Source organism: Carassius auratus, unplaced genomic scaffold (assembly GCF_003368295.1).
Source record: "Carassius auratus strain Wakin unplaced genomic scaffold, ASM336829v1 scaf_tig00019049, whole genome shotgun sequence".
Taxonomy (NCBI): Eukaryota; Metazoa; Chordata; class Actinopteri; order Cypriniformes; family Cyprinidae; genus Carassius; species Carassius auratus.
In genome coordinates, this window is record NW_020524924.1 from 6,149 (window position 1) to 29,094 (window position 22,946).

General features: G+C 35.6%; 1 protein-coding gene across 1 annotated transcript; it reads right to left on the reverse strand.

Annotated features, from left to right (window-relative positions):
• Positions 1 to 714: 714 nt before the first annotated feature.
• Positions 715 to 21,706, reverse strand: LOC113076144 (protein-cysteine N-palmitoyltransferase HHAT-like; the record flags this gene model as incomplete). Its single annotated transcript, XM_026248811.1, has 7 exons — positions 715 to 1,434; positions 7,606 to 7,723; positions 7,874 to 8,066; positions 12,540 to 12,575; positions 19,896 to 20,046; positions 21,198 to 21,360; positions 21,446 to 21,706. Coding segments are annotated over 7 exons (1,002 nt in total), but the record flags the coding sequence as incomplete, so codon positions are not given.
• Between the last annotated feature and the right edge of the window lie 1,240 nt (positions 21,707 to 22,946).

The window sequence follows — 22,946 nt, forward strand, 5'->3', positions numbered from 1 at the left end:
GGCCCAATTGAATGCAATTCAAAACATAAAATTGTCCATACTATTTAAGACTATTTGATGAGGACCAATAGCTATTTACACACTGCTTTAGCAAAATTGCTTTAATTTCTAGCTCCATTATAGTAAGTAATGTCCACTTTACATCGTCCAATCCAACTCCCACCATATATTTTCTCTCATTAACTATTCAATTTCACAAAAAAATACACCACATTACAGGGTGTAAATGGCGATTCATGCTGACTTTAAGCAAAAAGAAAGACTGAACTTGTTACATTTTGAACTGCAATTATCTACACTTTTAAGATTGTGTAATGTTACATAACAATGAATCAACATTCATTAATAGCAGAGTGACCGGTGTTGAGAAAAACACACACATGCACATCAAGGACCTGTGTAAAGTGATGACAGTAAGCAATTTCAGTATGACTCAGAGAAAGGGTAATGACCTCTGCCATACCATCTTCTAAAATAACATCATATCATAGAGAAGAAACAGAGAGAGAGATATATAATATAATTGATATGTAATAATAAAAATACTAAGTGCACATTTCATTACTTTCATTAATATATATTATTAATAATAACTGAATTACAGAAATATTTAATTTAGATCTATTTTTAATTTGCACTATTATTTTGCATTACCCCATTTCTCATTGCTTTCATTTTGAAATAGTAATTTTCCAGTTTTTATTTGTATGGTTTTGCAAATTTGCAGTTTTATCTTGCCAGTAATAGCACACTAAACTTAAAACAGAGAGAGAGGTTTTTGTGAAGGGATTATGAATGATTTAGCTGATGCTGATAAAGGTACGTAGCACAGATAAAGCTCTTTAAAGTGTAATCTCCCTACCACCGAAACACACACGTCTTACCTCTCTCTAATAAAGGAGAAACTCCAGGCTAGAAGATCACTGATCTAATTAAGTACATAGAGCAGCTTGTGCTGTAAGTAAGAAGATAGAAGTAGGTAGACTCAAGAAAGAGAGAATGATGGATATAAAAAATGAGTTGAGATGGAGAGATCAGGACAAGGAAGATCAGAGGGACAAAATGAATGAGAATGAGCAATGGTCAGGCTGTGTCCTGGCACCATCAGTGTTCAGACAAACTCATAAATAAAGCAGTGACAGGATTAACCATCAAACTCACACCATTTCATTTCCACACACGCACAAACTCCAAATACAACATAACTACAATACAAACACATGATATTGTAGAAGTTGATAGGAATGTTGGTTATCCACATTGCGACTGGTCCAAATGATGGTAAAACTTTAAATATCACTGTGTTTTCTGCGAGAAACGTTGTCTTCCCATCATTCTGCTCTGAGGCGTGTTGTCATCTCATGTCCCACTCAATACCAACTTGAGCAAAGCAATAGAGAAAAGCAACCACTGGAACGGCTACAGATGACCAGCCTGTTGAAGAAACAGAGAAGAGAGATTTTAAATGGCACAATAAAAGCTATGAAGAAAGCATACTGTAAGTTTCATGAACCTAATGTCACAGCAATGGTTCCCATATTATAAATCAGACATGACTCATAAACAACTCACAATTCTTTGAGAGTGTCGGCTGTCAAATCAGTAATGGCTCTTAACGATTCCCTTTTTGTGTGTGTTGTTTTTGTGTGATTCCAAGGGTTAATTTAAGTGGAAATTCATTTAAAAGTTCCATTTATGAGTCGTTTGTTCACAAATCAGACATTACGACTCACGCTGTGTTTATTCTTTAGTACAGAAAAGTTATGTTGATATATTATCTTGATGTGTTTTACTTGACAAATTTTTGCCAATCCAAATGAATCCAATACATTTTCAGATTCTATACTGAATCCTAATTGATGCATTTGCCTGGATGACAAATATCCTCCACTGACCAATTCTTACACATACATGTAAGATATATGTAAACATATGCATTACAGCACTGTACATGTGTGCAAAGCATTTTTGAAGAATCGGATTCGAGTTCACATTATTTTCTTTTTTTTCTATTTATCTGATATCTTCAGATCAAAACCATCCCTTTCAACAATTCAGTTCAACTGTGGATTGTTTGAAATGTATACATGAGGTTTTCAGTTTATTAACTCATTATTTGGTTGCTTGTCAATGTTGTTATTTGTAAAACTGCATTTTTTCCATCTCTAAAATATATCTATATGCTCTCAATGTCAAATGCAGAAATGTTAATCCATGCATTTATGACCTCAAGGTTAGATAATTGTAATGCTTTATTGGGTGGTTGTTCTGCATGATTAGTAAACAAACAGCTAGTCCAAAATGCAGCAGTAAGAGTTCTTACTAGAACCAGGAAGTATGTATGACCATATTAGCCCGGTCCTGTAAACACTGCACTGGCTCCCTATCAAACATCGTATAGATTTTAAAATATTGCTTATTACTTATAAAGCCCTGAATGGTTTAGCACCTCAGTATTTGAATGAGCTCCTTTTACATTATAATCCTCTACGTCCGCTACGTTCTCTAAACTGGAACACTTCCCAAACCGGGAACACTCGCCATACCACCCGATGTGCTTGCTACATCATTAGAAGAATGGCATTTACGCTAATAATATCTGTTTCTCTCTTATTCCGAGGTCAGCGTAGCCACCATATCCAGTCTGTATCCAGATCAAAGGATCACTGCAGTCATCCGTATCCAGTACGTATGCAGACCAGATGGTGGATCAGCTCCTAGAAAGGACCTCTACCGCCCTGAAAGACAGCAGAGACCAGGACAACTAGAGCCCCAGATACAGATCCGCTGAAAAAGACCTTGACTCAGAGGACCACCAGGACGAGACCACAGGAAACAGATGATTCTTCTGCACATCTGACTTTGCTGCAACCTGTCTGGTCAGAGGAGAACTGGCCCCCCAACTGAGCATTGGTTTCTCCCAAAGCTTTTTTCTCCATTCTGTCACCAATGGAGTTTCGGTTCCTTGCCGCTGTCACCTCCGGCTTGCTTAGTTGGGGTCACTTCATCTACAGCGATATCGTTGACTTTGATTGCAAATAAATGCACAGACACTATTTAACTGAACAGAGATGACATCACTGAATTCAATGATGAACTGCCTTTAACTGTCATTGACACACTGTTTTCCTAATGAATGTTGTTCAGTTGCTTTGACTCAATGTATTTTGTTTAAAGCGCTATACAAATAAAGGTGACTTGACTTGACTTATGACTGGTGCAGCATTACAAAGCATTGGTGATGGTTTTTGGCCACATTCAATATAATTTTAATCTCAGTCAAGAGCCCTGAAATTTCAACACTTAAATACACAAAACACTGAAGCCTGGTGCTTTCCTGTACAGAATCACTAGCTATGCTTACTAGAAGTTCCCTGCAGCATCCAGTGATAATTACCCCCATGTGAGCTCTGATTTATATCTTCACACAGATTAACAGATATAACGTGAAATTTTATTAGACTATAGGGATGCGTTCACTCATTTACATTCTCTTTTGCCCCCTGCAGTCAGTTAATGAACAATTGTGCAGTGGTGCCCTCAAAATGTGGCACAAGTTCACTTTTTAAAACTTTTTTACAATAACCTCCAAACCTTCACCTGAACAGCAGGATCTATTATAATCCTCAAAACGCCTGAAGACACATCTTTTCCCGGAGCGCTTCACTTAATACACTTATATATCTGCTCCTTTCAAGTGCTTATGGATTTGTGTTATGGCAGTAATATTTGGATTACATTATCCCTTGGATTAATTGCTTCTCTTTGTGCTACTCTCATTTGTGGCTTTTGATAAAAAAGATGCATAAACATGCATAACTGTTATTGAATGTTATTTTCACATTACTGTTGAGGTATTATATATATATATATATATATATATATATATATATATATATATATATATATATATATATATATATATATATATATATATATATCCACATTATTATCAGTCAATGTTTTATATACTGTACATAAGGAGACACTCAAAATCACAGTTCCCCCTAAGCATGTGCACTAATAGCCCCACCAGACAGGTGTGTGTGTTTGTCTCTGGTGGGATCATTAAAAGGACCTGCCTTGTTGCATCAGGGACAAGAAAAGAAGGATGGAGCAAAAAGAAAATGAGAGTAAATGAAAAAAAGGAGGGTGCTGATTACATTTGGTTTCACCTCATTGTCCTTCAGGTGCTGGAGTCACAGCCAATTAATGCATTTTCCAACAACAGGCACAAAACTGCAATGAACAGAAAGGCTACAAAAAAGTGAGATGGAAAAGAGGCTCAGAGGCAGTGTGTGAGTTGTGTCTTATTTTGAGTAAAAGACTACAGATCTGCTTTCTGAACTTTGTCCTCATCCAGTGACACACAAACCCTCTCAACATGACTCAACCTGCGTCACACCAAACCCACCTGCATTAAATACGGATCAGATACACGTCAACACACACTTACAGAGGCAAGACGGAGAACAGAATATTATTATATCAAAAGGACACTCTTCCAAAACACTTGCTTAAAAACAAAAATTCAAATAAACACGGACCTTCTATCTATCTATCTATCTATCTATCTATCTATCTATCTATCTATCTATCTATCTATCTATCTATCTATCTATCTATCTATCTATCTATCTATCTATCTATTTCTCTAACTTGCATATAGAGCACAACAAATCCAAAACAGAAAAAGTTTGAAATTCTAAACAGGTAAAATTCATAATATTCTTTTTTCTATATTATTGTTTAATTTGGTGACATGCTACGGAACTGAAATGTAAGACCTGAACTATTTGAAACTTCAAATTGAATGTTAAAAAAGAAAAAGAAAAGTTTGATTAACATAACTGACCAATAAGCCAATATATATAAAAAAACATATTTCACTAAAATATCGCACACCTGGAAAATGTTCACATCCAATCAGATTCGAGAACCAGTAAGAACTGTTGTAGTATATATAGAAACTGTTGAGGCTGGAATACAGTACTTTTAAAAACTGAACAGATCTTAAAATACTGGGAATCATATACTTACTGACTTTGTAATAGTCACAGAGAAAAAAATCAGGCTTTCATAGACTAAATGACACTATAGACGAACACTATTTGTGTTATTATTAACAAACTCATGCAGAATCGTGTGCCTTGTTACTAGGAGACACATGACACGCCATTGTATGTGTAATTTTCTATGAAATCTATCAATTCAAAACTGCAGACTGGCTCTGACTAGCGTCAACTTCTCCAGACAGTAAATCAGCAGAAAATCAGGGCAAAAATCACATTGATTGAGTGCATTGAGCAAGTTAATCAGAAACTGATTATGAATGAATGAATGATGCATTTGTATAGCACTTTATTGTGTATTGCTGTACACCCAAATCTCTTGGCGATCTCTTCTCAAACACCGCGAGTGTGCAGCATCCACTGATGATGTGACAGCAGCCACAGGACAACCTCACACCAGCTACAGGTGGAGAGGAGAGAGAGGCATAGAGCCAATCAAGTGGATGGGGATTATTAGGAGGCAGTGATTAACAAGGCCCAGTGGAGGGAATCTGGCCCGGAAACCGGAGTTACACCCCTAATCTTTACAAGAAGTGTCATGGGATTTTTAATGACCACAGAGAGTCAGGACCTCGGTTTAACGTCTCATCTGAAGGATGGTGCTTGTTGACAGTATAGTGTCCTCATCACTATACTGGGGCTAGGACCCATACAGACCACAGGTGAGCACCCCCTGCTGTCCTCACTAGAACCTCTTCCAACACCAACCTAGTTCTCCCAGGTCTCCCATCTGACCAGGCTCAGCCCTGCTTAGCTTCAGTTGACAACTAGTCTTGGGCTTTAAAATTTAATTAAATTCATACTTTTCAAACTGTTTTTTATATTACCGTTTACTGAAATGTAAACATTTAAATTGTCATGTACTTTACATTTAATGTAAACTAGTCAATTATTACAAATTTACTAACAAAACTGACTTAAGGAAACAAATTAAATTTAACTAAAGTAGTAGGATATGGTTCCTATAATAAACATTTAGAATTAAATGAATAAATTAATGAATAACTTCAGGATCCTGTGAGTCTCTGTGCCCAGCAGGTCTCTCTCTGAGCTTTACTGTACCCCGCAGCTCCTGAGCGGCACAAAACCTCTCCGTCAGCGTCTGACTGACAGCTGCTGTAGGGGGTGCTTGTGATCAGCATGGCCACCTCTCAGAGATGCCAAGAATGAATGATACCATGGTGACCGTTGTTAAGACTCTGTGGTGTTTATGCTACCCGGTGGCAAATGGATGAATATCAGCTTCTAGAAATTTCCAGACAGACATTCACCTGCCTTTATTTGATCTCTCTCTCTATAACTCTTCATTGATAAATGCCCAGATGACCACTGGTGCTTCATTTGACATTAAATGTTGCTTAGGAGCTACCAGCAAGATCCTGAAGCAGTTTGTGAAGACTCTTTTTGATAAGTGACCAAGAAATATATCTATTATTATTATTTTCAATCACAATTTTTTTCTTTTTCAGAATTGAATACCACAAAAAATATAATTATAATTCATAACAGACCAATTCAATCCTACAAACAATCTTACAAAATCATTTGTAACATCTCATATGTACCACAAAACAGAGACTTGGTTTTCCTTCAACACAAAATGTGTTCGGAGCACTTCAGAATGAATTAATTTCCTCACGTTTGTGTCTGATCTGGGATGAAATGACACGCAGTCTCACATCATTACAGTACAGAACCAAATCATTACAGCTTTCTTTCTGAATTGCTGCCTCAACATGACCCACAAAACGATAAAGGGTTGAAAACTTTTACATTCCCAGAGAGTTTAAAAAACACGCTGTCAGCAGCTGTGGTTGACTTGTCAGCAGTTATGGATTGAGGGAAACAAATCTGACTGATGACATTTGAATGTCTCTCTTCCCTAAAAAAGTGCTTTAAAAAAGTGACAGTGACAGTGAAAGTGACGTGACATACAGCCGAGTATGGTGAACCATTCTCTGAATTCGTGCTCTGTATTTTACCCTTCCAAAGTGCACACACACAGCAGTGAACACACACACACACCTGGAGCAGTGGGCAGGCATTTATTACAGTAGCGCCCGGGGGAAAATTTGGGGTTCGTGCCTTGCTCAAGAGCACCTCAGTCGTGGTATTAATTGTACTGAATGTGCACTTGTAGTGCAAAAATCGTTTTTTTTAAGTACTTGCAGATAATATAAGATTAATGCAACAAAAAATATTAAGTACAATTAAGTGTCATTTTCATGTTTCTTTAAAACACTTTTGAAAAGTGTTAAAGAGTTTAAGAGTTTTACTAAGGAGGATGCAATGCTAAATATCTCCAGATATATTCCATTAAACAAACAAACATCTTGGATGGCCTGATGGTGGACAAGTTTTCAGCAAATCATTCAGAAATTCAGTGTCTGAAAACATTATTCAATAAACACCAAATAATATATTTAATATATATATATATATTTAATATATATATATATATTTTTAAGTATGCTACAGTGTACTTCTTTTTTACAAGGGTATGTAAGAAAGACCATATATTTAAACGACCCACCTTGGACAAACAGCCTCTTCCAGAAGATTCTGCCCACATGGATCCCTCCCAGAAAAAGCAGATTGGACAGAATCAGAAAAGCAGTGGAGAGGGCGGAGATAAGTGCTAGGCCACGCCTCTGCATCCGAGGTGACAGACGGCACAACCAAGATGAGATCAAAAGAGCATGGTATTATTTATGACGGGTTATGTGGGAGTTATTAGTGCTCTTACACTGAACTTTATTCAATGCTGATAACTTAAGAGGAGAGGGTTTGTGTAAACTCACAATAATGTGATGAAGAGAACGAGAGGAGACGAGTGCGAGAACGTTCTCCACCAACACCCCTACCCAGTTCAGTAAGGCCCAGTACTGCAGGTAGTCATGGCAACCATGCCAGAAACACACAAACCCAAACGCAAGCGCCGTGGAGATGAGTTTCCGGAACACACCGTGACGAGAGCCTCCCAGTGGCACGTACCTAAAAACATACAAATACACACGCTCAGCAAAAAAATCTGACAACTGTGTGTGGAACACAAGAGTTGCTGTTTTCTTTTAAGCGTAATGTGACAATTTTTTGTTGTTGCAATTTTAATATTTAGATAATATTTTACATCCTACAAAACAACTTTTAGCATTTTTACAATTGGATTAAGACATTGTTTATTAAGCCATTTCTATCACATGGACCATGACTGTCTGTTAGATAAATGTTTGAAAAAAAAAAAGAGGAAAAAAGTGTCTTCAGATGATATACTGTCTGTAAAACGGCCACCGTTCACTTCACAGTGATAACACACAGCAGAGAGAGAGAATTCTGGACTGAACCCGATCTCTCTCCACGGCAGTATGGTAGAGTTTCCATTTCAGGGCTGAGAGAGCACCAATCTGTTCTAATGAGGCTGTTGGGATAGTGTGGAGGACTTGACTCATCTGTGTGTGTGTGTGTGTGTAAGGGAGATAGTGAAGAGGATAAGATCAGCCCCTGACCACAGCTCCAGCTGACAGCGTGTGTAGAGATCAAGAAAAGACGATCAACTGTGCTTTAGTTTATCTCACTTAAAAAAAAAATCTCTGCTCTTCTATTTTTATTCTTCAACATTCATGTGTCTGTTTCTCCCCATAGGATGTCTAATAGGATCGATGGGTTTTTGTCTGGTGTTAATAATGGTTTATTGATAGGGCTCATTAGGGCACAATGTCATCTAATCGGAAGGAAGCAAAATTATGCAAAAAAAAAAAAAAGAGTTCCCGTTCAGTCGGTCACTCTCGACGTCACGTCGGTGACCGACGAATTAGGATCTGGCAAAGCTATGAGGTCACACTGTGATGCATCAATATTCTGTTGGTCACACATCTTCATGTGATATGAATTCACAGGTTAAAGTTTACTAAACTTGAACTTTGGAACACAATGAGATGTGAAAAACGTGCATGTGTACCAGTAGAAGTCAATGGAACAGAAAGTGCAGTGTGACCGCCCCTTTAGATTTGATGACAAAACTAAAAACTAGAGTGTGAAGGCAAATGTGTCTCTGAGTTTGCAATATTATCCCAATGCATGTATATAACCCATCACTCTAAAAGCTCAAAAACCTGTGAATAGACGCCTTATCTAACAGTTAAAATCTTAAATAATCTGTTAGTCATATATCAATATAATATAAAAAAAAAAGTTTTGACATCATGCAAATGATTAGACTCGTCAGTGGGGTTGGGCTGATATCAAAATAAGAATTTGGTGCGATAGCTGCCTTTGGCACCTCGGCATTTTGACTAAATAAATACTTTGGACGACACCTAAACACATGAACAGCAATGAGCAATGACTGATGAACTGACACTTACAATTAATATTATGTGTATCAATACACCGGGGAAATGCAAATCTGCAATAAATAATATAACATGTTCCCCCAAACTTACTTAATTATATATTTAATAAAATGGTATCATAGTCTTTATATTATTTTTTCTACAAAAATACATAATTTCAGATTTATTAGGATTTCATGATAATTATGTTCTGTCACAAAAAAAAGTGCAAGTAATGTTTGCTAAACATCCCATTTGGATATGATTAACAAATAAATTTCATAATGAAACCATTCTAATGTCAAACTTAGAACCCATTTAATGAATCACATTAACTTTTAATTCATGTCATGATTCCTGAACTGAACACATTATCATCTGGTAAGGCAGTCAATGAAATCTGTAGTTACATGGTCACCATAGTACTTTAGTACAGATTTACCTTGCAATCCTACTGGATCTTTTGGTTTCTGTTTCTTTTGTTCATGTGCTTTTTAAAGCCCAAGTGTAGACGTTGCCCTGCTGAGAAAAGTGTTTATGAGCACATTTTCATTATGAACAGAAACAATAAGGTCTTGTTCTGTTTCAGTGGCCACCGCAGTATAATCTGAAACCCTCTCTCACCCTTATATAAGCTCATATGAACTGTGCCTGTGATTTGATTGTTGTGAGCACATTTCAATAGACAGGAGATGACACTCAACAGGCTGAAAGCGAGGCGTTCAAGCAGACAATAGTGCGACAGGAGGGGTGCGCGGCATGTGTCTGTGGATGCTTTAAGATCAGCGGTGAGTCACACGAACCATTCTCTCCCACATCTCCTCCACACTCCAAAACTCAGCTCTTCACAATTACTGCACATTTAAAAGCACATTAAGATCTCTCCAAATGCACTTTACAACACTAACTCTCTCTCCCTCTCTCTCTCTCTCTCTCACACACACACACACACACGTCTGGTTTACCATCACTGTGGGGACTCTCCATAGGCGTAATGATTTTTATATTGTATCAACTGTATATTTTATCACCCAACACCATTTGGGTTTAAGTCCTCACAGATATAGAAAAACATGTACACACACACACAGCCCACATTCACACTCCAATTATGCAGATCAACTCTCTTTGCCACACTGCAATCACTACACATTTTAACAGAGAGAAAGATGGAGAAGATTTGGTCAGGAGGAGATGGAAATGTTTTTGGTTTTCTGTTCACAATGAAGGGGTTACTCAACATACTCAAATTCAAACACAGTGTTCCCGCTTGAAAAGTATGGAAGTGTTTACTCTCAGCTTCTGATTGGTGGGATTCAGGGACTAATGGGACATTCCCATTTGGGCGGGAAATATATAATGCAGCTCTCTGTGCTGTATTCCCATCTGTCTGAAAATTAGTCTTCTCACAGTTCTTCTATATGCCAAACTAGGACCTATGGATATTTATATAGATAATAAAACTAAGTAGTAAATAAAATAAATAAAATAAAAACTAGTAAATAAAATTTTGGGGCAAAAAATTATAATATAGTGAAATATATTTAGTTTTAATATAGTTTCCCGTCACCCACCCTAAAAGATGGGTTTTTGAAAATGTATTTATTTTGAACATACTGCTGAACATTTATTGTGTAAAGATGTACTACTATAGAGATTTTGATTGATACTTATAAAGCAATAATTATTTTAATGTTATAGCCGGTAATAAAAATAATAATAAAAAAAATGTATTTACTATTTTGTCGTAATATATTACAAATAAAACACTAAAAAGTTCAATGTTACATGAATTTAGGAATTGCAACAGAATGTAAAGTAGAAAAATCGATATGCATTTTGAAATTTGCTAAAGATTACATTTAGCACTGATTTTGACAAATTATTAGGGATTAAAAAAATGACTTTAGGTGAGTATGAGAAGACTTAATATAAAAGTGAAAATAGAGGAAATTAGCAGAACTTAAATTAGCAGAAAATAACAGAACTTGAGAAAAATATAAAACATAATGTCCTAAAATAAAAAATAAAATTATTCAAAATATAACACGCATCCCTATTATAGATGTGTGATGCACATTGTGCATGAATATTTTCTGCGTGCTGTGATGGGCCAGAATTGGTCTCAGGCTGATAATATGAACTCATTTTCTTGGACTGTCTTTCTTTGTAAACATCATGGAAATCTGCATAAGACACATAGTGTCTTGTCATTTGCCTTGATGTTCTAAAAATAAATAAGAAATATTAAATAATTTATGGGCTTTTTGGTTTGTGTTATTGACCCGGGAAACATCACACGTAACATTACATTTCCAAAGTACATATTCACACAAACTGGCGAGTTTCCAGCATGAGATAGAATAAGATGCTCATCGTGCTAAATACATGCTAATACAACCCTGATCAAACATCTTTTGTCTGTGGAGATCGCAGCCCTGCCAAAGACTGACAATACCAAACCCAGCACGAAAACACACCCCGAGCTCTCTCTCCAAAACCTCCACAATGATCTCTCCATACAGCTGGAGGACATTAGAATATGAATAACTGTGTCAGGAAATGCAACAGTTGAGCAGACCAGGACCTCAAGAGGGTTTTGTTTATATATAATATATTGCATAATAAATTCTGTAATGTTACACACATATGTATTGGGGAATATATGCAACTACATTCCTATTCAACAGACATTAAAAACATTTTACTGAAAAACAGCTATTCTGAGGTATCAGGTATTTTGTGGAAACATTCAGCAGCTGTATTTCAAGTGCCACAACTCTAAAATTGTTTTTAGCAAGGCTAAATCCATCCAAAATTGCAATATTCATCATATTCCGCCTATTGTCAGAGTGTAAATCAAATCACAGAAGCAGAGGGAGTAGGAAAAAAAAACACAAAAAATATTTAAATCTAGCGAGAACAAAAGAAAATAGATGCAAGACTGCCAGTTTATTGTGCCAGAATGGTGATCTGAAACGTGTGTAATTGTTCTAGTGATTATGGTTTTTGATTATGATTATTATGCATGTGCTTTTCAATCTGCGACAAGAGATAACCGTGTCCATAACAGTGCAAAACATCCCCCTCTTTCTCACAAACCCATACAAAATAAGAAGAAACAGAGGAATCATACCTGATGAGCCATTTGTCAAGCCCCATGTCAAAGTGTCTGAAAAGCAAAAGACAGTAATGAATGAGATCAGGGGTTAAACACAGATGGTTTGAGGTAACACACACATTTCAGAACACAACACAACACAAACGTGTTTAATCAGAACAGACAAAAAGAAATGAGAATCTGCATACATGAGATGCTTGAAGAAACCATTTTAATGAATCTCTTGGGACAAACGCTGGCATTAGGGGAGACATTTTCTCAAAGTGGCTGATCGCAATTTTTTTTTGCCATTTGTCTAGTTGAGCTGCAGTCTAACGCTGGACTTTGTGGCAGGTTTAGGACACACAAAAACAAACTTACTGATCTGGTAGGCATACACAATATTCATGCAGTCAATAGAAACTGTATTTGCTCATTTTCTAAAGGAAATGTGAGGGAGAGAAGAGAACAAACTTGCCCATGCAACACCTGCAACCACAATGTCACAGGTCAGGTGGTTGTCAGGATGTTGCCATGTGGTAGCTTTTGGAAGGCTGCAAGAGGATTTCTACTGGCCAGAGTGCATCCGCAAGTCTATATGATATTCTGGTCACTAGATAGCTCTTTTCTTCTAAATTAAAAAACAAAACACTGTAGTTTCAAAAATAAATATAAAATATGAATAAAATATTAGAATTTACAATTATATGTTAAAACATAACATTTATGAATTATGAATGAATTCACGATCCTTATAAAAAAAAATATATATATATATATATATATGTGTGTGTGTGTGTGTGTGTGTGTGTGTGTGCGTGTGTGTGTGTGTGTGTAAAATAAATAAAAGTTTTTTTTAAAGTATAAAACATAAATATAAATAATAAATATACAATATCAAAAATAAAATGTAAAAATAAAATAAATCATGTTGAACGGCTGAAATTCATGAAATTTATATATATATATATACATACATATATATATATATATATATATATATATACACACACACACATATACATACATACATATATATACACACACACACACATATACATACATATATATATATATATATATATATATATATATATATATATATATATATATATATATATATATATATATATATGTATATATATTTATTTATATATAAAATCTGGATATGTAGAAAAAACAAGAAAATCAGGTCTGGATCTCCAATTTTCTCTGTAATTTTCTAACAAACAATATAAAGTGCCCTTTGACATGTAGCTCGTATCAAACCATCGTGACAGCAAAAATATTGAGTTGGTCATTTGTGACTCAATTGGTTTCTCTGCAGGATTCTTTCTTCTTCCTGTTCCTCTGAGCAGGTGCAAACAGATGTCCTCAGATCATCACTATTGTTATCCTCACTTTACTTCTAGTCATCCATCTATCCACATTTCATCCCTCTTCATTCGAACTGACAAAATGCTATTTGCTATCGATCGGCTGTTGGGTGAATGGAAAGACAGGTCAAGATTTTCCCTTTACAAGTCACAGTGAAAAATGGATTAAGGTTTAAATGGATGGGTAAGTGGACAGTAACATGGATATCTCCATCATCTCATCCAATTAGAGCAAACACACAATCTGAATTGGACACCAACAGGCCATAAAGCTTTCATAGTCCAGTCCAGGGGCGTCGCTAGGCCCTTTTTAACCTAGCGACGCCCCTGGACTGGACTATGAAAGCTTTATGGCCTGTTGGTGTCCAATTCAGATTGTGTGTTTGCTCTAATTGGATGAGATGATGGAGATATCCATGTTACTGTCCACTTATGCCCAGCCCCCCTAAAAAATTATTTGATTAATTAATTAGTGATCGCTTCAGTCACCTTTAAAAACTCATTTGAAACGGTGGCAAGCTGCATCAAGTTCCGACTCCTCCCCTGATCTGAGTCTGCATGGATTCAGCGCGTTTTTCAATCCACAGTGGCGCCGAGCAGAGCGAACATCAGAGAGTACAAGGTGTGTGTGTGTTCTCGCATCCAATACCAGTACGTCTTCGCTGCTTTCACTTTCAGCCTTTATCACAGTGTGACAGTTGTTTTTTCTTCCAACAAAAATGAAGCGATTAACACCCATGAAAACATACTTTAGAAAACGATCATGATTTATTTTAATTTACTTTTTAAAATTGAAAACATATTATTGTGTATTTCGGCATTACATTATGCAGCCATGCAAAATAAATTATTAACGACACACATCATTGTCTGAAAGTACTAAATGGCACAGAGAGAGAAACATCATGTGGAGATATTTTGTTTTCTATTATTAAATATAATTTTGTATTAAGTAATAATGAATCATTAGTGTATCATGATACATATATTAGAGTAAGAGTAAAGGGATCTGTGATTTTTTTTTTTTTTTTTTAAGTAATTGAGTTATAGAAGTGGCAAATTGATAATGGTGTTATTTTTAATAAATTGAAATAAATATAGAACAGATTAAACATATTGCCAATAGACAATTACATTAATACATGTTTTGTCTATATTCTTAATGAATATTAGCTGGTTAGTTAAATGATTTGAAATGAAATAAATTTTCAGGGGCTGACTTGATGTATAACCAACCGTATTGTTGATTATAAATAATAATAATAATAAAATATAATAATTTATGTTTCATTGTAGATGGATATACAACATTTTTTTTGTCGTGTGGGAGTAGGTCTGCAAATGAGCAACAGTCAGGTGAGAATAGAACAGACAGCCTCACACACACAATACCACTGTGTTCCCAAGATTCATTGCAGTCATTGAACCCTTATGTTGTTTTAATATTCTGCCGATTTCCACGTACATTTCATAAGAAAAAGCAGTGGTATCAACAAAGGATAAACATGAATGTCCTAATACTGAATCAGTTAGTCTTTATTGTAAAAAAAATAAATAAATCTACATTCCCAATTCAAAATTTTCCAGTGACTGGTCACATCTAAAAAAACTGTATTAGTTTTTTTTACAGTGTTGTATATGGCTCAGTCAGTACTCCTACTCCCATATATGAAATACAGGAAATACAATGGAATAGTGGATTGCAATAAGGTTAGTAGTATACAACCCTACCCTAATAGTCAAATAATATTTTTTAATCATACCCTTATTGGGGGCTGAGCCCCCCCAAAATGAAAATCTTAGAATCGCCCCTGGTCCAGTCTGTCCAAATACACCCAGACCCCAGAGACAGCAGTAAAGATCTGGAACTGCTTGCTTCTAAAAACAGGCCTGTATGAGGAGAAACAGACACGTGCAAGCAGATGGCTGCTAACATGACAGAAAGCCCTGACATGAAGTTTTCATGAGCCAACAGAAACTATCAAAATCTTTAGTGCCTACATCTACATAATGACCCCTAAATCAGTTTGTCCAGGATTGTTGATTCATTCCAGCAATTCCCAGCATTCATTAGCAACTATTGATGAAATCTGCTTCAGCTCTGGGGAAATAAAGTCATCCGGGAAGGCTAGGAGAATAGATAAAGCAGAAGTAATTTCACTTTATATTAATAAAACATTATATGGAGACATGCAGTTGTGCTTGTCTCTACTAGTTAAGTCCAAAAATAAAAAACACAAATGTTTGGCCAATGCATTTGTTTTACATAATTTTACAGATGAATAATACAATTACTGTTTTAAGTTTCCTCATTACAATCATTTGGGCTCAAGTTCTATATGAACACCAAACCAGAATTATTTAACCAAATCATGTCATGTATTATTATCATTAAATCATTATTAAAGTTAAAAAACAGTACAAGTATAGTAAACGTTCTGCTAAGAGTGAACATAAATACACACACACACACACACACCACTAGATGCATGGTCTCATGAATGACGGTGAGTCATGAAGCTGAAGGTGAGATACACATAGGAACAGATTCACTCAATACCCTTCCGTTTCCTTCAGATAGGGCTTCTCAACTTCAGACATCATCTGACAAAGCAGGCCTAAAGGAAACGAAACACTTCTCACAGCTCAGACAGTGTTTTCCTCATGATTCCACTAAACTATTAGTGAGCTGATGAACAGAACAGAGATCAGCTTAAGCCTGGCCTCGTTCTCTCTGTGTGTATGTGTGTGTGTGTGAGAGAGTGAGCCAGGTTTTGCCTACATTGAGGAGACCCAATGTCCTCACAAGGGTAGTAAAAAGGGCTGTAAAAGACAAGCTAATTGTCCCCATGAGGAAAATGTGTCAATAAACATTGTAAATAATGTTCTAATGAAAATAATAAAATCGTTGAGAGCTGTTAAGGGACAAAGGACAGAAAACATAATTTATTAGCTTGCTATAAGGATCAATAACAATAAAGATCCACAATAAAGAAAAAAATAAGGAAAAAAAATCTTTTGAAATGCTGTTTTTGTAGAGATCTAGAGATTAGGTTTTCAGAAATGGAGTATTCATGTTGGTTTCATATGGTTTTGGAAAAACTTTTATTAATATTAATTTTTCTAGAAAAACAAAACCATTTAATTCAAGTAACGGCATATTTCCCTACACTTAAAATACGTGAGAGTGTGTAAAAACATTTAAAAATATATTTTCCCAATGCAAGAAGCACATTATATATATATATATATATATATATATATATATATATATATATATATATATATATATATATATATACATACATATATATACACAATTACATGTATAATTTTTTTTTTTTTTTACCAGGATCGTGAACTATTAATTCATAAATGTTTTTAGCAAGTCACACCACATGAAATAGGCTTGTCATAGATACTGAAGGTCAAATTATTAGACATTTAAAGAGACTTATTGTCCTTGACATATAGTCTGCAATGTTCTCTATGTGACATCATTCCTGTTTTAATTGTGCTAAACTACTGAAGGATTTCTTTTAATGATACTTTTATTCGTCATCATGGTATCAGGACAGATGTATAATCCTGACATGTTTGACTTTATACCTTCCCTCAAAAAATTCTCAAAATGAATTTCACTTTCAAATTAAATGGCAATCGAACAGTTATGACATTTTGGCTTAGGTCAAAGTAAACAAGTACAAAGTCAAAGAAATGTTTTTTAAAAAAATTCTCAGTTTTAATTGTTCAGAATAAAACCAAAAACATGCATTAAGACAACAAATTTAGATTTAATGCCAAATTTTAAATAATAGCCTTGTGCCATTGACCAATGAATACAATAGATCCTTTGAGAGTGATCAGATAGCTATAGCAGAGTGTGTGTGTGTCGGTGCTAGACTAAACAAACAGTGTTTTATAACAACCCATAAACCTTTCTGCCATTGTAAACTCAGACAATGATAGTGACCACACTAAATCACACACATGCATTGCACACACAGCAATACTCACACATTCATGCACATGTGTGCAGACACATGCACGCACACAGACAAAGCAATCTCCAGATTTAACTACAGCCAAGTGCAACATCTCAGCCTCTCTTTCTCTGTTGTTCTCAATCTCGTCAACTCCCTGTAGGACAGCTGCACTGTAATCAGAGACTTTGCTGTCTTAGAGTATGGGGTAGTGTCTCCAAGTGGTATGTTGAAGCCGTTGGTACCGGGCCATTAAACACAGAGGAGAGCATGTGAGTGGGGTTTAGAAGTATATCAGTGTGTGCGAGTGTGTTAAGGCTATGCTGATCTGTTAGAAAAAGTGTGTGTGTTTGCACTCCGTCGGGTCCAGAGGAGCCGAGTTCTGTCTCGCTGTGTGGGATTGAAGCCAGACGGGGTCTTACAGCAGGTCCTGCTAAAGTCTCTGAGATGCGTCTGTTTCCTTACAGCTCTCATTTATCACACTTTAAACTCCATCACCTTCAACACCACTCAGACACAGACACAGACACACTGGTGTTTAACCTTCCTGGCTCTCAGAGCTTCAGCAGCTGTCTGCAGCGCAGATCTGCTGATATACACAAAACATGCACGATTACACAGGAAACAGAAGATAGTGTCACTCTATCTATGTGACGTTGAATGAAAATTAACTGACAATCACTGGTATAGTGAGGTAGATCATTAAGTTCTATTACAGTTAGTTGTTGTTTTTACTACTGTAAAATAAATTAAGACCATTTAAAATAATTTTTAATGAACATGGAATCTAAAAATAGGCTTTCAGAATGTTTGTGTCATGATGTTTAATTTGTTTTTTTTTTGGCAGTGATGGTTAATATTATAGTATAGAATACAAAATTACATACATACATATATACATACATATATATATATATATATATATATATATATATATATATATATATATATATATATATATATATATATATATATATATATATATATAAATACAATATTCTACAAAAGATTTCTATTTCATTGAACTTTCTATTCATGAAAAAAGACTTAAGTCAAATGGTTTCCACAAAAACATTAAGAAACATAACTATTTTCAACATTGATAATAACAAGAAATGCAGAAAATCATCATATTAGGAATATTTCTGAAGGATCATGTGACACTGGGGTAATGGCTGCTGAAAACTCATCTTTATGGTCACAGGAATAAATCACATTTTAATACACATTCAAAATAAAAATAGTTATTTCAAATTGTAATAATGTTACACAATAGTAATGTAATTTTAGTAATTTTTACTGTATTCCTGATCAAATAAATGCAGCCTTGGTACTGCATAAAAAATAAAAAACTTACAGACCCTACTTTTTTAGTGGTATTTCAGTAGTTATTGTTATAATTATTTGATTTGAGTCCTTTGTACACTGCATTATGGATTTATGAAAGTAAGCAAATACATTAATACAAATTTGCATATTCTACCTTAGTTTAAAGAATGTGATGAAAAAAACAGAAACAAAAAAATATCAGGAAATCTAAAACTCTGCTGTTTCCAGACTGGTGGTTACCTAGGAGACCATTCCAGACTATTGAAGTAGAAATGCTGTGAATCTTTATCAAGCTTTCAAGCTTTTACAGTAAAATCCAATCATGTTGCGGGAAGCCTGCATGTATCAGCCTGTTCTACATTGTCTCACGAGACATCGAAATGCTAAACTTCATCACAGAAGCCGGACGCTCAATTCCATATGTTTGAGGCAAGATGTTTGAGACACTAAACAGAAAGCATGGATCTTGTTATGCTCCTGTAATGTGCTTGTAGATGGGTGTAAGTGAGTCTTATAGCCTCGTGCCACTCGTTTCATGGCTGAATCAATTATAGTGAATGCAGTACAGATCTGCCCCCTGCAGTTACACAGAAGTACTGCAGGTGATGACAGAATCGCTTCAAAATCATTCCAATCCAGCTCTTTAAAGTCAAAAGTCAGAAAGTTTGAAGTTTGACAGAACACAGAAGTGTGTGTATATTTACCCCCACATCCCAGTGAAGCTGTAAATGATGCTGACACAGCGTGGTAACTTGGGCGGCTCAAGCCCATCCAATCTGACAAGCAGAGACACCACTCCAAACAAAACCAGATACTTGACATAGAAAAACTGGACCAATGCAAGAGCCAAACCACCTGCAGGTGAAAAAGAGAGAGAGTGGTAGATAACATTAAAAAGTAAAGCAACTATGTGCTTGATCTCACACAGACATTTGCCCTTTAAAAATACAGGAATGACAATACATCAGATATTTCAGTTTAATTCTGAACTGTTTCATAATTTAGTTATATCATCCTCATCCTCTCTGGTCATTTCTCCCTCTTCGCTTCTTTCTTTTTGTGTATCAGTGGAAACTGAAAATAGGGTCTGTTTTCCTATATCCCACTGTTACAGAGCTAAAAGCTTGTAAAAAAAAAATAGGACAGAATTTCTACAAGCCCTTTCTGTACAAATAAGGTACAAAGTGGTGATAATGGCTTGATGTTCCTGCTGTATAGACCCTTTCCACACTGCTCTCTCTTGCAGAGTCTGTGTTTTTGAATCAAAGTTCATGCAGCACAAATCAGCAACTTCCACAGATCAATAGACAGCAGGTGCAGAAGTTAAGATGCTGCACACAGCTGAAAGTGTGTGTGTGTGTGTGTGTGTGTGTGTGTTTGCTGTGAACATCAGTGCAAGATAATATTGTAATAAATACTTACGCATCAAAGAAAACAGAAGTTATGTGGTGACAAACTGTATCGATTCTGAAAGACATAAATGGGAAGACATAAAGTGTATCACAGTTTCCACAAAAATATTAAGTTTTTTTTTGAAACACTAATAATAATAATAAATGTTTCATTTAAGTGACACTGAAGACAGCTCCTGAAAATTCAGCTTTGCAATGACATAAATAAATGCCATGTTAAAATATTTTTTCAAATGATTTCATATTATTCTAATATTTCACAATGTTACAGTTTATACTGCATTTTTCATCAAATAAATGAAACCTAAAAGACTTCTTTCAAAATATCCCAACAAATCTTACCAACCCCAAGCTTTTGAATGTGTACTTATTTGACACCCAAGTAGATTGTATTTGTGGTGGTTGTTAGCACGTAAAAAAAAAAAAAAAAAAACACACAAAAAAAAAAACCTTCAAAAGTACAAGGCCAACATGGCAGATGTAGTATGTCTGGAAATGCATTCATACTACACACTTGCATCCCTAAAGACGTTCTTCATCAAATTCAGTATATACTATGAAAGTTCATGAATTAATTTGCAACTACAAACTTACCCAGTGCCCAGGGCGGCAGCATCTCCAAGTAGCTTTCGTTGCTCTGGATGGCGTGCATGTACATGACGTGGATCATGAATTTGGCTAAACACCACCAGACACACACGCGCAGTATTCCGCTAAACACATACACCGCAGAGACTTTACACACCGGCTTGTCTATCTGCAGAGATACAGAAAGATATTCCCAATACATCTGGATAAAGAAGAGACCCAGCAGCCTTTTAATGAATTTCATTTTCTTCTACCTGTTCACTGAAGTCTCTGTAGGTCACAATGGGTCCATTGTAAAACAGAGGGTGATAGAAACAGAAAGCAGTGAGCTTGTAGAACTGAAAAATGAGTGTCTTCAGTCCTTTAACCTCTAAAAGGGGGCAGTGGTTTGGTCCTCCAGCCTGCAGAGGATGCCAGCACAACTCCAGACAAAAGCTGATGCAGCGCAAACTACAAACAGCAGTACTGAAGATCAAGAGGTAGTACTGGTCCTCCAACCCATTCTCACTCCAAAGGCGTCAAAAATCGAAGCATGGTCAAGCGCCCCTAGCGTCACTTTTATGACGCCAAATGTGCCTCTCGGCGTCGACTATCGAAGCACTACGACCTTCATTGCTTTCAGTGGGAAACTTTTGGCGTCAGAATTCGACACGAGGACATGAGATGTTTATCGCTATGAAATCACGTTCAAGAAGTCTCATTCAGCATACATCGCGCGATACTTGCTATCAGTTCCACAGTTTGGGTGAGTAGTCGTATATACGCTCTTTTAATGCCTTTTATCAAATGTATTCTGTCTTCTTTATTAATCAGATTAGTGCCATATGTTTAATCGCTGTATTATATCGGTCATCCGCGGCTGTATTTGAGTTTCATTGCGTTTAAATAAATGAACACAGCTGCTAATTAGTGTGATTAAACTCTATCTGTCACGTGACGTGCCATAGACCTTCGATCCGTTTTATATTATTATTAATTTCAGGATCAATGATGTAAGTTGTATTTGTAGTAAAATCATGGTAATCACGACACAATAGTAATAAATGAAATGTGAAGTTAAAACACAGTAAATGGGACATTAGTAACTGTAACTGTAGTTTTACTTTGATATATTAATAATCAATACAACAATACAATAATCACCAAACCAGCTATGTTTGTATCACTGTAATGTTAGTGTTTTTATGTGCTTTTATATGACAGATATCACAGTAATCATGTGTTCTGTACCATGCTTTTAATAACTTTTAATGTGAATCCAAAAAAAAAAAATCAAATTAAAAATAAATAATAAAACATGTATTTTTCCATCTTGCAGTTCATTCATATCAGTTTATATATATATATATATATATATATATATATATATATATATATATATAAATATTTTGCTCACAGATCATTATTAACATTCTGTATATAATTCAATTTTATTTTCTCTCCCCTTTTTTATTATTTATATTTTTAGCTGAAAAGACGTAAAGGCAGTCAGCCCAGTGGTGTTTCTGGAGAGGGATTCCTTCAGAAATGGAGAAGACAGAAAGCTGCGGAGGCAGATATTTGCAGCAGTAAGTCTGTGATAGTTTGTCTCTTTTATCAAAAATTCCTGCTGTTATAATTTGTACAGCATTTGTTGTTTCTTAAACTGTTGCACTGTCCAAATACCCACACTTGCCATCTTTTCACTTGACCACTTGATTACTTATTTGAAGTCTTTCCTGTATTTGGCCTAGTGTTCGAGTGAGCATGATGACC